At 38.9% G+C, this 12,609-nt stretch overlaps 1 protein-coding gene across 1 annotated transcript in view; it reads left to right on the forward strand.

Annotated features, from left to right (window-relative positions):
* Nucleotides 1-12,609, forward strand: part of cacna1db (calcium channel, voltage-dependent, L type, alpha 1D subunit, b) — a 90,824-nt gene that overhangs the window by 51,507 nt on the left and 26,708 nt on the right. Inside the window, exons 14-28 of the mRNA XM_039605022.1 lie at nucleotides 377-584; nucleotides 792-912; nucleotides 1,018-1,132; nucleotides 1,256-1,316; nucleotides 1,421-1,481; nucleotides 4,424-4,568; nucleotides 4,670-4,799; nucleotides 6,891-6,950; nucleotides 9,463-9,569; nucleotides 10,163-10,250; nucleotides 10,389-10,496; nucleotides 10,669-10,721; nucleotides 10,807-10,953; nucleotides 11,086-11,287; nucleotides 11,428-11,586. Of these exons, the coding sequence (XP_039460956.1) occupies nucleotides 377-584; nucleotides 792-912; nucleotides 1,018-1,132; nucleotides 1,256-1,316; nucleotides 1,421-1,481; nucleotides 4,424-4,568; nucleotides 4,670-4,799; nucleotides 6,891-6,950; nucleotides 9,463-9,569; nucleotides 10,163-10,250; nucleotides 10,389-10,496; nucleotides 10,669-10,721; nucleotides 10,807-10,953; nucleotides 11,086-11,287; nucleotides 11,428-11,586 (1,765 nt within the window). The remainder of the gene's footprint in view (nucleotides 1-376; nucleotides 585-791; nucleotides 913-1,017; nucleotides 1,133-1,255; nucleotides 1,317-1,420; nucleotides 1,482-4,423; nucleotides 4,569-4,669; nucleotides 4,800-6,890; nucleotides 6,951-9,462; nucleotides 9,570-10,162; nucleotides 10,251-10,388; nucleotides 10,497-10,668; nucleotides 10,722-10,806; nucleotides 10,954-11,085; nucleotides 11,288-11,427; nucleotides 11,587-12,609) is intronic.

Consider the following 12,609-nt stretch of genomic DNA (forward strand, 5'->3'; position numbering starts at 1 on the left):
TTTTTTAAATTCAGTTTTCAGACTTATACACGTGAGCTTAGATTGCAACTAACGTAAGTGACATTTAATCTCTCACTGACAGAAAACAAGCCTTTTATTTTATATGTAAAATGTATCACTTGTATGAAGCTCAGAAAATAAGGAGGTGGTTATTTGTACCTTCTCCCCGACTATTGCCAAATGTGATCTGTTACATGAGGACGTGAAAGAGCTCGCTGTAAATCTTCCACATGATGGCTTACGACACTTATTTCAAACAAACCGAGAGATTCAGGCATCAGTGAGCATATTAACTGACTACAGCATGTCTGATACCAGGTGGCTAAGTTGAGCGTATCGACAAGACATAATGCCTTATTGTTTGTTTCTTTCTCAGTCACTGGGCGTCTCTCAGTAACCTGGTGGCCTCTCTCCTCAACTCCATGAAGTCCATCGCATCCCTGTTGCTGCTGCTTTTCCTCTTCATCATTATCTTTTCCCTGCTTGGCATGCAGCTTTTTGGGGGAAAGTTCAACTTCGATGAAACTGTGACTAAAAGAAGCACTTTCGATAACTTCCCCCAGGCCCTTCTCACTGTTTTCCAGGTATCTGTTTGGTTTCATTGTTTCAGTGAAAATTAAAGCTCGCTGTGAGCTAATTCAATGCTAATCTGTCAAAGCGTCTGTTTGTTGAGATGCGATTTGTAGGAATCACAACATCCAATCTAAGTGTCTGCAGTAAGACAATAAATACAGTTTAAATAATAACAGACTATCATTTTGGTGTCCTCTGCTCTATATTGTGTTCACCAGATCTTGACAGGAGAAGACTGGAACACAGTAATGTATGATGGCATCATGGCATACGGTGGTCCTGCCTCCTCTGGAATGGTCGTCTGCATTTACTTCATCATCCTCTTCATTTGTGGAAACTGTATCCTACTGCCTGCAAAATGTGCACACAGTTACCACTCATGAGTGTGGATGTGTGTGAAAAAGTTGTAGTGTTTAGTGTTTTCTCTTTAACTCAAATGATCAGACATCCTGCTAAACGTTTTCTTGGCCATCGCCGTTGACAACCTGGCAGATGCAGAGAGCCTCAACACAGCGCAGAAAGAGGAGGAAGAGGCAAAGAAGAGGAAGAATAGTGCCAGGTGAAGCTGTTTAATATTTTATGTTTGAAGGTCTAGTGTTGATTTTATGTTTAAAATCTTTTGTCACAGTCACTTTAAAAAAAAGCGTTGTAAATCAGACCTTGTTTCATCTGTGCCCAACAGGGATGCAAGCGCTGATAAGAAGAGATGTGACATAGCAGAAAGCAAAGATGGCGAGACCAAGGTAAAAATTCAGAGATTTACATTGTATTATCAAACTGCAGACATTCATATGTTAAATGGCAGCACTGATTTTATTAAAATTTCTCTTAAACCTGAACGCTGAAGGTGCCGCTGGAGGGGTTGCAAGAGGAAAACAAAGAGTTGTATCCTTCCAGTGACTCTCCAGGTAAAATGACTTGTTTTACACATACTGAACAATACATGTACAGTATATACACACACACACAAATATATATAACACACAGTTTAGACACTGAAGAAAAAAAAAGAAACCCTTGCTGACAACACCTACTTGCAGTTTAAGGGAACTGAATCGTGGGAAACTAACACTTTCAATTCAATTCAATTCAATTTTATTTATATAGCGCCAAATCACAACAAAAGTCGCCTCAAGGCGCTTTATATTGTACAGTAGATAGCACAATAATAAATACAGAGAAAACCCAACAATCATATGACCCCTATGAGCAAGCACTTTGGCGACAGTGGGAAGGAAAACTCCCTTTAACAGGAAGAAACCTCCGGCAGAACCAGGCTCAGGAAAGGCGGCCATCTGCTGCGACCGGTTGGGGTGAAAGAAGGAAAACAGGATGAAAGACATGCTGTGGAAGAGAGACAGAGATTAATAACAGATATGATTCGATGCAGAGAGGTCTATTAGCACATAGTGAGTGAGAAAGGTGACTGGAAGGGAAAAACTCAATGCATCATGGGAATCCCCGGCAGCCTACGTCTATTGCAGCATAACTAAGGGAGGATTCAGGGTCACCTGGTCCAGCCCTAACTATATGCTTTAGCAAAAGGAAAGTTTTAAGCCTAATCTTGAAAGTAGAGATAGTGTCTGTCTCCTGAATCCAAACTGGAAGTTGGTTCCACAGAAGAGGGGCCTGAAAACTGAAGGCTCTGCCTCCCATTCTACTTTTAAATACTCTAGGAACAACAAGTAGGCCTGCAGTGCAAGAGCGAAGTGCTCTAATAGGGTGATACATATGGTACTACAAGGTCATTAAGATAAGATGGGGCCTGATTATTTAAGACCTTGTATGTGAGGAGCAGGATTTTGAAATCAATTCTGGATTTAACAGGAAGCCAATGAAGGAAGCCAAAACAGGAGAAATATGCTCTCTCTTTCTAGTCCCTGTCAGTACTCTTGCTGCAGCATTTTGGATTAGCTGAAGGCTTCTCAGCGAGTTTTAGGACTTCCTGATAATAGTGAATTACAGTAGTCCAGCCTGGAAGTAATAAATGCATGAACTAGTTTTTCAGCATCACTCTGAGACAGGATATTTCTAATTTTAGAGATGTTGCGCAAATGGAAGAAAGCAGTCTTACATATTTGTTTAATATGTGCATTGAAGGACATGTCCTGGTCAAAAATGACTCAAGGTTTCTCACAGTGTTACTGGAGGCCAAGGTAATGCCATCCAGAGTAAGAATCTGCTTAGATACCATATTTCTAAGATTTTCAGGGCCGAGTACAATAACCTCAGTTTTATCTGAATTAAGAAGCAGAAAGTTAGCGGCCATCCAGGTCTTTATGTCTTTAAGACATTCCTGCAGTTTAACTAATTGGTGTGTGTTACCTGGCTTCATGGATAGATAGAGCTGTGTGTCATCTGCATAGCAGTGAAAATTTATGCTATGTCTTCTAATGATGTTGCCTAGGGAAGCATGTATAATGTAAATAGAATTGGTCCTAGCACTGAACCCTGTGGAACACCATAATTGACCTTAGTGTCTGAAGAGGACTCTCCATTTACATGTACAAACTGGAGTCTATTAGATAGATATGATACAAACCACTGCAGTGCAGTACCTGTAATACCTACAGCATGTTCTAATCGCTCTAATAGGATATTATGGTCAACAGTATCAAACGCAGCACTGAGGTCTAGCAGGACAAGCACAGAGGTGAGTCCACTGTCAGAGGCCATAAGAAGATCATTTGTAACCTTCACTAAAGCTGTTTCTGTGCTGTGATGAGCTCTGAAACCTGACTGAAACTCTTCAAATAAGCCATTCCTCTGCAGATGATCTGTTAGCTGTTTGACAACTACTCTTTCAAGGATTTTTGATATGAAAGGAAGGTTGGAGATTGGCCTATAATTAGCTAAGACAGCTGGGTCTAGAGATGGCTTTTTAAGTAAAGGTTTAACTACAGCCAGCTTGAAGGCCTGTGGTACATAGCCGATTATTAGAGAGAGGTTGATCATATTTAAGATCGAAGAATTAATTAATGGCAGGACTTCTTTGAGCAGTTTTGTAGGAATGGGGTCTAAAAGACACGTTGATGGTTTGGAGGAATTAATTATTGAAGTTAACTCAGAAAGATCAATTGGAGAAAAAGAGTCTAACTTAACATCGATGGTACTAAGAGTAGCTGTAGATAATATTACATCTGTGGGATGATTATTGGTAATTTTTCTCTAATGATAAAAATTTTATTTGTGAAGAAGTTCATGAAGTCATTACTAGTTAACGTTAAAGGGATGGTTGGCTCAGTAGAGCTCTGACTTTTTGTCAGCCTGGCTACAGTGCTGAAGAGAAACCTGGGGTTGTTCTTATTTTCTTCAATCAGTGACGAATAGTAAGATGTTCTGGCTTTGCGGAGGGCTTTCTTATAAAGCAGCAAACTATTTCTCCAGGCTAAATGATGATCCTCTAAATTTGTGACACGCCATTTCCTCTCTCTGTGAGCACTTTGAAGTCAAACACAACACAGCAGTTAGTGGAAGGGTGATTGTTGATCAAATCAATTAGATAAACACTGTATTTTTGTACATCTATTATTGTGCAGTAGACATATTATATGTTGAATGCCAGATTTTGAATCTTCAGTTCATCATTTAAGTGTCTCTTCTGTATGCTGGGATTTACAATTAAAATTAATCTTTTATGTGAATTTTAAGTGATCTTTTAACTTAAATTCTTTGTAAGGAATGACAATAAATTGTATAGTCAATGAAAAAAATAGCAAAGTGCGCAAACATTAAAAGAAATATTTAGAAATTTGACTAAAACCAAACATTGGCACTCATGTAAAGCTGACATGCTTTGAGGATTTTCATGCTAGGATCATGTCTGAAGGACTGTTTTAATATTTTCCAGTGTGTGATGATGGTACCGACAATGACGAGCTCCCAGAAGTCCCGTCTGGGCCCCGGCCTCAGCGACTTTCTGAACTCACCATCAAAGAAAAGATTCCACCCATCCCCGAAGGCAGCGCCTTCTTCATTTTCAGCAGCACAAATCCGTGAGCCTCGTATATCAGACATATCAACACAGATGTATTTGTAGCCACTAAAAGACTTCAAGCAGTCCCTCTCTTTACTGCTTTCTACTCTCTTTTTGTAGGTTTCGTGTATTCTGCCATAAGCTGATCAACCATCAGATCTTCACCAACCTCATCCTGGTCTTCATCATGCTCAGCTCTGTCTCGCTGGCTGCCGAAGACCCCATCCGCAACTTCTCTGCTCGCAATATCGTATGTAAACAACCAATGAGTCTGGACACTGTTTCACTTTTTTACACGTCACAGTCGGAGTCCAGCTGTAATTTAGTAAATTATGTATTACTACATTTCATTTACTACGTTCCATTTTAAGGTCCTGGTGTTGAAAATATGCATTAAACATCCATCATTAAAGTTATAAGTAAAACACATATTTTAACAAATCAAAATTTTTCATTAAAAAATAGCAAGAGACGTATGAAATGACAGATTTGGCAACAACAATAGTTCTTAAAGTAGTTACAGCTACTGTTATTTATTATTATGTTATTATGTTATTTAACCTTGTCTGTTTCTCACACAATTTATAACATTCTTAAAAGATAATTCAAAATTATGTCTTAAATTTGAGGAATTTTTGGCTGTGAAATTAAATGCAGTTGAGTAAAAAAGAAAGTTTTTAGAGGACTCTATGTACTCCTGTTTACCTGAAAAACTAAGTACAGCCTTACTGCTTACGTAGGAATTAAGAGGGTAAGTAGCAGCCAAATGCTGCTGATCAAATGCACTTGATTAACTGTACATTAGCAAGTGTGAACGCCTCTATAAAAGCAGAAGTTTTCTGGTCTGAAGCAATCAAATGTGTCTAAACACAATCCCATAGTCTTGCCAAGGGTGAACGTTTCAGCAGATTCTCCCTAAATTCAAACTGTGCACTGCTCAGAGAAATTACAAAAAATCTCTACAGGCCTCAGTTAGCATGTTAAATGTTAAAGTTCATGACAGCACAATTAGAAAAAGACTGAACGGGTACAGCTTATTTGGAAAGGTTACCAGGAGAAAACTTTTCTGAAAAGAACCTGGCAACACAGCTTTGGTTTGCGAAGCTCCATCTGAACAAACCACAAGACTTCTGGAACAGTCTCATTTGGACAGATAGTCCAAAATGGAGATGGTTGGCCTCTATGCACAGCACCACATTTGGCAAAGACGAAACATAGAATAGTATCAGAAACACCTCATAACACATTGTTTTGGACCATTGCTTTGTTTTTGACCATGAGCTCCTCTCTACCAAAGTATTCTGGAGTCAAATGTGAGAAAATCTGTCTGACAGCTAAAGCTTTGTCGAGACTGGGTCATGCAACAGGACAGCGATTAAAGCAGAGCAGCAGATCTACAACAGAATGCCTGAAAAAGAAGCGAATTAAAGTGCTGTGATGACCCAAAGTCCAGGCCTCATTTTAATTTAAATGTTGTGCTGGGACCTTAAGAGAGCTGTGCATCAAACCTCAAGGATCTGAAGCAGTGATGTAAAGAAGAGCAGAACAAAATTATTCCTAACAGTGATGTGACAGACTGATAATCCAGTCATACGGGAAGCAGTTACTTCAAGTTATTGCAGTAAAGGTTGTTCAACAAGTTACTGAATAAAAGTGTGTACTTAGTTTTTCAGAGGTCTGCATGGAGTCCCATCAAAAATGTCTTTTTCTCATGATTGTATCATCGTGTTAAACTGCCCACGAGCTGTGATTACATACATTTTCAGGGCAGACTTTAGAAGCAGATAGTTCTGCTTGGTAGGAGGTCCAGCAGGCTCCCCTTTGTGTCTGCAGCTACAGCATGTCACTGTAAGGAGTTTTAAATAGTCTGTTTGTGTTCATTCTGTACCAGTGCTGATTGCAGGCACAACATGGCTTCTTCCAACACTAAAAAAAGACAATGGCCCAGCTTTGTTTGCATTCAGAATTTCAGAGAAGGAACATCACTGTTTCTTAACAAACAAGAATTTATTTGAGACTTCACACTAACGAGTGATTGGTCAGTTAAAATATAACCTACTTAGTGCTTGGCTACACTAGTATCTGTTTCATCTGTGTTTAAACTTTGCAGTAATTACAGCTAAAAGTATTTAATAAATCTCTCACTGTGCTGTTGTCCTGGAATGACTTGAACTTGTGCATTGCCTTTTTCAGATACTTGGTTATTTTGACTATGCTTTCACCGCAATCTTTACTGTTGAGATCCTGTTGAAGGTAAATGTCCTTTGCGTGCTGTGTTGTGCTGTGCTGAGTAGAGCTGTAGTAACCCTGCGCGCTTATGTCACTCTGATTGCTTCCTCAGATCCTAGGCTATGCAGACTATGTCTTCACTAGTATGTTTACATTTGAGATCTTTATTAAGGTAAACAATTCAAACCGTTGCGTTTGCTCAGCAACAACCCACCACTTCCAAGCTTGCTGCACACATTCTTCCTCTCGTCATTTTTGTCTCTATAGTCTGGTCAGAATGGCCGCCTGCTTGTCTTGTTCTCACAGCGCCGACATGTCAACGTGGAGCTCGTGCCTTTTCGTCAGAAATTTTTTTTGTCTGTCAGTCACTTTTCCATCACGGCCTACTTCCCCCTTTTAACCCTCGACAAGTTTATGGACCTTTGGCTCTCCAGAATACGACCGCTTGTTTGGCTTTTCCCTAAAATTATGTTTTTACCCTTTTTTTCTTTTTGGATTTTCAAAAGATGACAAAAATGTATACTTTATTCACAGTTTTACAAAGGGATTGTTTTTAAAAGCATATCAGCAGATTAAAAAAAAACAGTAAACATTCCCGAGTCCCGTATTTTAAACAATTCATATGGTTTTATGTTTAATTACAATAACTAACAAAAATCCACCCAACAGGCAGTTTTTGCCAAGCCTGCAGCACTTTTCACTTCGCTCTCATATGTGACAGACCTTATGTTATTTATTTTGTTGTTCTGTATATCTTCGTTATACCACTGTACATAGTGAAATGACAAAAACTTGGTTAATTATTAAAACTTAACAGCAGAATGATGTATGTATGCATGTAACTAATACATATATATATACATATATATGTATTCTTCTTTTCCTTCTTCTCCTTTGCAAGCTACATAGAAACCCTGTCAGTTTTAAAGCTAATCTGTACATGTTTAACCTGAAAATGTAAACGTGACATGATTATTGATTTGTTTGGTCAATAATCTCAGTTTTAATTCACATCGTAGGTGTGGATATAAATTTGCCCCGTGATCACTAAACCTCAAACTCCTGCCCCCATAGCAGTTCATTTATATTTTAACTGAATATGTATATCTACATAATGCAACACCCACAAAACATTTACAATTTTAAATAGAGCTTTAGATCAAAATTAGCACTCATCGTAAGGCTTGCACAATTCTGATTTTCATCGAAAATGTTCTCACCTTTACTGGAGTGAATTGCTGTTTGTTCAGATACATGTCTGTGATATTTAAGGACCTCATTTCAGAACTCTTCATTCAGTGTTTAGTGGTGACTCAAACAAAAGTCTGTCACATATACAGATACACAGAACATTAAGTTACTTACAGGGGACCTTCTGAGAATGCAATATAATAGATTGAAATTAACATGATATATGCAAAAATTTTAAATAACTAAACATCTATGAACATCTATAGTAATGGATGTTCATAGATGTTAAGGAGGAGGTGGGGTATATGCATTCATATACAGTACTACCATCATTATAGTAGGATGTTTGTTAAGTCTGCTATATTTCGGACTGTCAAGTCAAGTCAAGTTGGCTTTATTGTCACTTCAGCCATATACAGTTTGTACACAGTGAGGCGAAACAGCGTTCCTCCAGGGCCAAGGTGCTACATGCAACATAAATTTACAACATAAATTAACAGAAAATCACTAAACTAGCTAACTAGAGACAGGACAGACTGACCTAACATAAATTACAACATAAATTAACAAAAACTAACTATCTAACTAAAACTAGCTATTCTAACTAGGTAAGTAGTGCAAAGGAAACCGTAAACATACTTGGTATGTAGGTAGTGCAGGAACAGTAAACATAAAAATATTGTGCAAAAAGAGCATTTACAGGTTGATGTGTAAGTCCAGTCTCAGTGCTTTGAGGTAGCTTTAAAATCACACTGTCTAATTGGACACTGTGAACACGGATAAGAAGCTTTTTTGGAAAACTGTTCTTCCAGATAAAAAGCTTGAAGAAATCCACAAAAATCCTAAACAGTTTTATTATTTTTACATTCACAAATCAGTCTCTAACCTTTCCCCATTGCTCGCTGCATGTCTGCACCAGGAAAATCTCATTTTTATGGCTTAAGCTTGAAAGTCCATCAGAAGATAAAGGGCCTTGTTTATGGTTCACTTTGTGGATTAATCTGTACAGGAAATGAATGTGGTTTTAAAATGTTCCCCATGTCATGTGTTAACATTTTGCAATGTCTGTACCTAATGTATCTATATGTACTGCATATACCATCGATGCGTGTGCGCGCGCGGTACTGCACATAAATGCATCGCTGACGTTTCTCATTTCAAATGTGTTTTAAATATTGATTGAAACTTTTACCTGTTAATTTAACTTACCAAGCTTGAGTGCTTTTGTTAATCCTTTCGATTCATTTCAACTCAGAGCCCTCAGAAACTGCTCAGAATTTCTTTGCACTGTTATTATTTTCACTAACGTCTGACATACAGAATGACTGAGTGTACAGATGTGTACAAATCAGCAAAGATTTTTTTGGTAGACTTAGAATATAACAGATCATCTATAGCAAACAGTTATTATGCATTTTTAGTCATATTGCTGCCTTGATTGAACCTCCTCTCAGTGTTGATGGCTAATCAACATGGTTCTCTCCTTTGTCCAGATGACAGCATTTGGAGCATTCCTTCATAAAGGGGCGTTCTGTAGAAACTACTTTAACCTATTAGACCTGCTGGTCGTTGGTGTGTCTCTGGTGTCTTTCGGCATTCAGTAAGTGTGATCGTCATTAAAAATTGAGCAACTATGTTCAGATGATTAGTTAAAAACTATCGTTTTCACACATGTACTACATTTCCCTGAACCTTTCTAGACATTACCCAGCACAGCCATATGTGAAAATGGAAATGTGTGACTCAGTCAGAATGGACATTAAATGGTCTTTATCCTGCCATCACCCTAGTAGAAAGTCAGTGTAATATCCAATGTGAGAAAAATGCGAGTAACTCACCAGTGAATTTATAGAATAAGTAGACTTAATGTCTGTTTTGTGTTTCCTACTTGATTCAGCCGCACTAATGAATCCCTAAACATTACCTAAACTAAATCAGCAGTAACAACTTAGGGTAATGGTCTAATTCAACTGAAAATTCTGAAGTAAAAACAACTGAATTAACATGTTATATCTTGATTATCTAAACCCTGTCTGTTAACTGTCACAGTTAAGTTGCTCAGCAACTAAAACTTTAGGGTTCAGTATACTAACATGTTCAGGAGAAAAAATGTGAATCCCTAATACCTCTGTGGGGACATGCCCATTAAAAATTAATACCTTTATTCCCTGGTGTGTTTTTCTGTTCCTATAGGTCGTCCGCTATCTCAGTGGTGAAAATTCTTCGTGTTTTGCGAGTTCTTCGTCCTCTCAGGGCCATCAACAGAGCTAAGGGACTCAAGGTGAGAGTGACAATATCTCTGTCTATATGCATGGGTTTAGTTGAATCTGAATTTGCACCCATGTTTGTGCAAACACACACTTTTGTTGGTGACACAAACTGTGTATTTCTAATAGCACTGTAACCGTATGCTTTGCAGCACGTGGTCCAGTGTGTATTTGTGGCCATCAGGACCATTGGCAACATCATGATTGTCACCACTCTGCTGCAGTTTATGTTCGCTTGTATCGGAGTGCAACTTTTCAAGGTACAGCAAAGAGCTATAATGGGAAACAGGCCCACAATGATAGTAATCTCGCTTCTCTTCTGCACTTCACTAAATTAAGCAATTGTTCTACCATAAAACAATAAAAAGCTGTACAAAGTTTGGGATTCTTGCACAACACTGCAGCTGACATGATCTGCTTTCTTTTTTAAAGGGTAAATTTTATCGATGCACAGATGATGCAAAGTCCAGCCCAGATGAGTGCAAGTGAGATATTTGATTCCTTACTGGTTTTGCTTGCATTTTCAGTCTGCACACAGGATATGTAGTTAATATTATCTTTACATCCCAGGGGTACATATATTCTCTACAACAATGGTGACACTGCGCTGCCCATGGTGAAGGAGAGGATCTGGTATAACAGTGAATTCAACTTTGACAACGTCCTCATGGCCATGATGGCTCTTTTTACTGTTTCCACCTTTGAAGGATGGCCCACGTAAGTACTGCTTTATGTGCGAGATGGAATTTAATATTTGGTATTTATTTCGCTTCTTCCAAACTTAATGCCGTATTGCCACTGGATAGTAACTCATCACCTTGACTTTCTGTCTCCGTTTTGTCCCTACAGTCTGCTGTACAAGGCCATCGACTCCAACAGGGAGAACATGGGCCCTATCTACAACTACCGCATCGAGATCTCCATCTTCTTCATCATCTACATCATCATCATTGCCTTCTTCATGATGAACATCTTTGTTGGTTTTGTCATCGTTACGTTCCAGGAGCAAGGGGAAAAGGAGTACAAGAACTGTGAGCTGGACAAAAATCAGGTAGGAAAGTCTGTTTATGATTATTTCAAAAGCGTGAAGAAATAATGCAACATTATAGCCAAATAATATCCTAATAATTAATTACTTGTTTATGAGTCTGTGCTTCTTTTTGCCTCAACAAACCATCAACACCATGGTAGCGTCAGTGTGTCGAGTACGCTCTTAAAGCTCGCCCTCTTCGGCGCTACATTCCCAAAAACCCCTACCAGTACAAGTTCTGGTATGTGGTGAACTCCACCGGCTTCGAGTACGTCATGTTCGTCCTAATCATCCTCAACACCTTATGCCTGGCCATCCAGGTAAGAACTTTTCATTCTGTCTGTAAGGTAAAGTTGAACTGGGTTTACAATCACTACATACACTTTGTTGACTCACTTATTCAAATCAGTGATCATCCAATCACGTCCATGGTCACAGGTGTATAAAATACACCTGGGCATGCATACTGCTTCTACAAAAATTTGTGAAAGAATGGGTCACTCGCAGGAGATCCGTGAAAACCGTGCAAGTCCAGCCATGAAATTTCGTCACTACTAAATATTCCAGAATCAACTGTTAGTGGTATTATAGTGTGTGGAGGTCATCAACATTCTATAGGATCAATCATTACAGACCTCCAAACTTCATGTGGGCTTCAGATTAGCTCAAGAACAGTGTGAAGAGAGCTTCATGGAATGGGTATCAATGCCCGAGCATCTGCATCCAAGCCCAATATCACCAAGCACAAAGCAGAGTCTCGGACGCAGTGGTGTAAAGCACCAGAGCAGTGGAGATGTACTCTGGTGTGATGTATCACACTTCTCCATCTGCAAGTCTGACGAACAAGTCTGGGTTTGATGGTTGTCTGGAGAAGTACCCTTCTCCTGAAGGGTACAGTTTGGCAATGGCCCCTTGTTGTTCCAACATTACTGCACTCCGGTGCGCAAAGCAAGATCCATAACGACATGGTGAGCAAGTCTGGTGTGGAAGAACTTGACTGGCCTGCACAGAGTCCTGATCTCAACCTGACAGGATGAATTAGAGTGGAGACTGTGAGCCAGGCCTTCTCGTCCAACATCAGTCTGACCTCACAAATGTGCTTCTGGAAGAATCTTCAAAAATTGCCATAAATAAAGACAGAAGAGTTGAAGCTGGTATAGGTGAATATGGAGGGTGGACATCATATTAAACCATATGGATTAAGAATGGGATATCACTCAAGTTCATATGTATCTGAAGGCAAAGGAGCGAATACTTTTGGCAATCTAGTGTAGCATATAAATATTTAATTTATCAGTTTGTCAAATATTGCTATGTCTGGAAATGTTAATGGTTGAACTGAT

The sequence above is a fragment of the Oreochromis aureus genome, linkage group 20 (assembly GCF_013358895.1).
Source record: "Oreochromis aureus strain Israel breed Guangdong linkage group 20, ZZ_aureus, whole genome shotgun sequence".
NCBI lineage: Eukaryota > Metazoa > Chordata > Actinopteri > Cichliformes > Cichlidae > Oreochromis > Oreochromis aureus.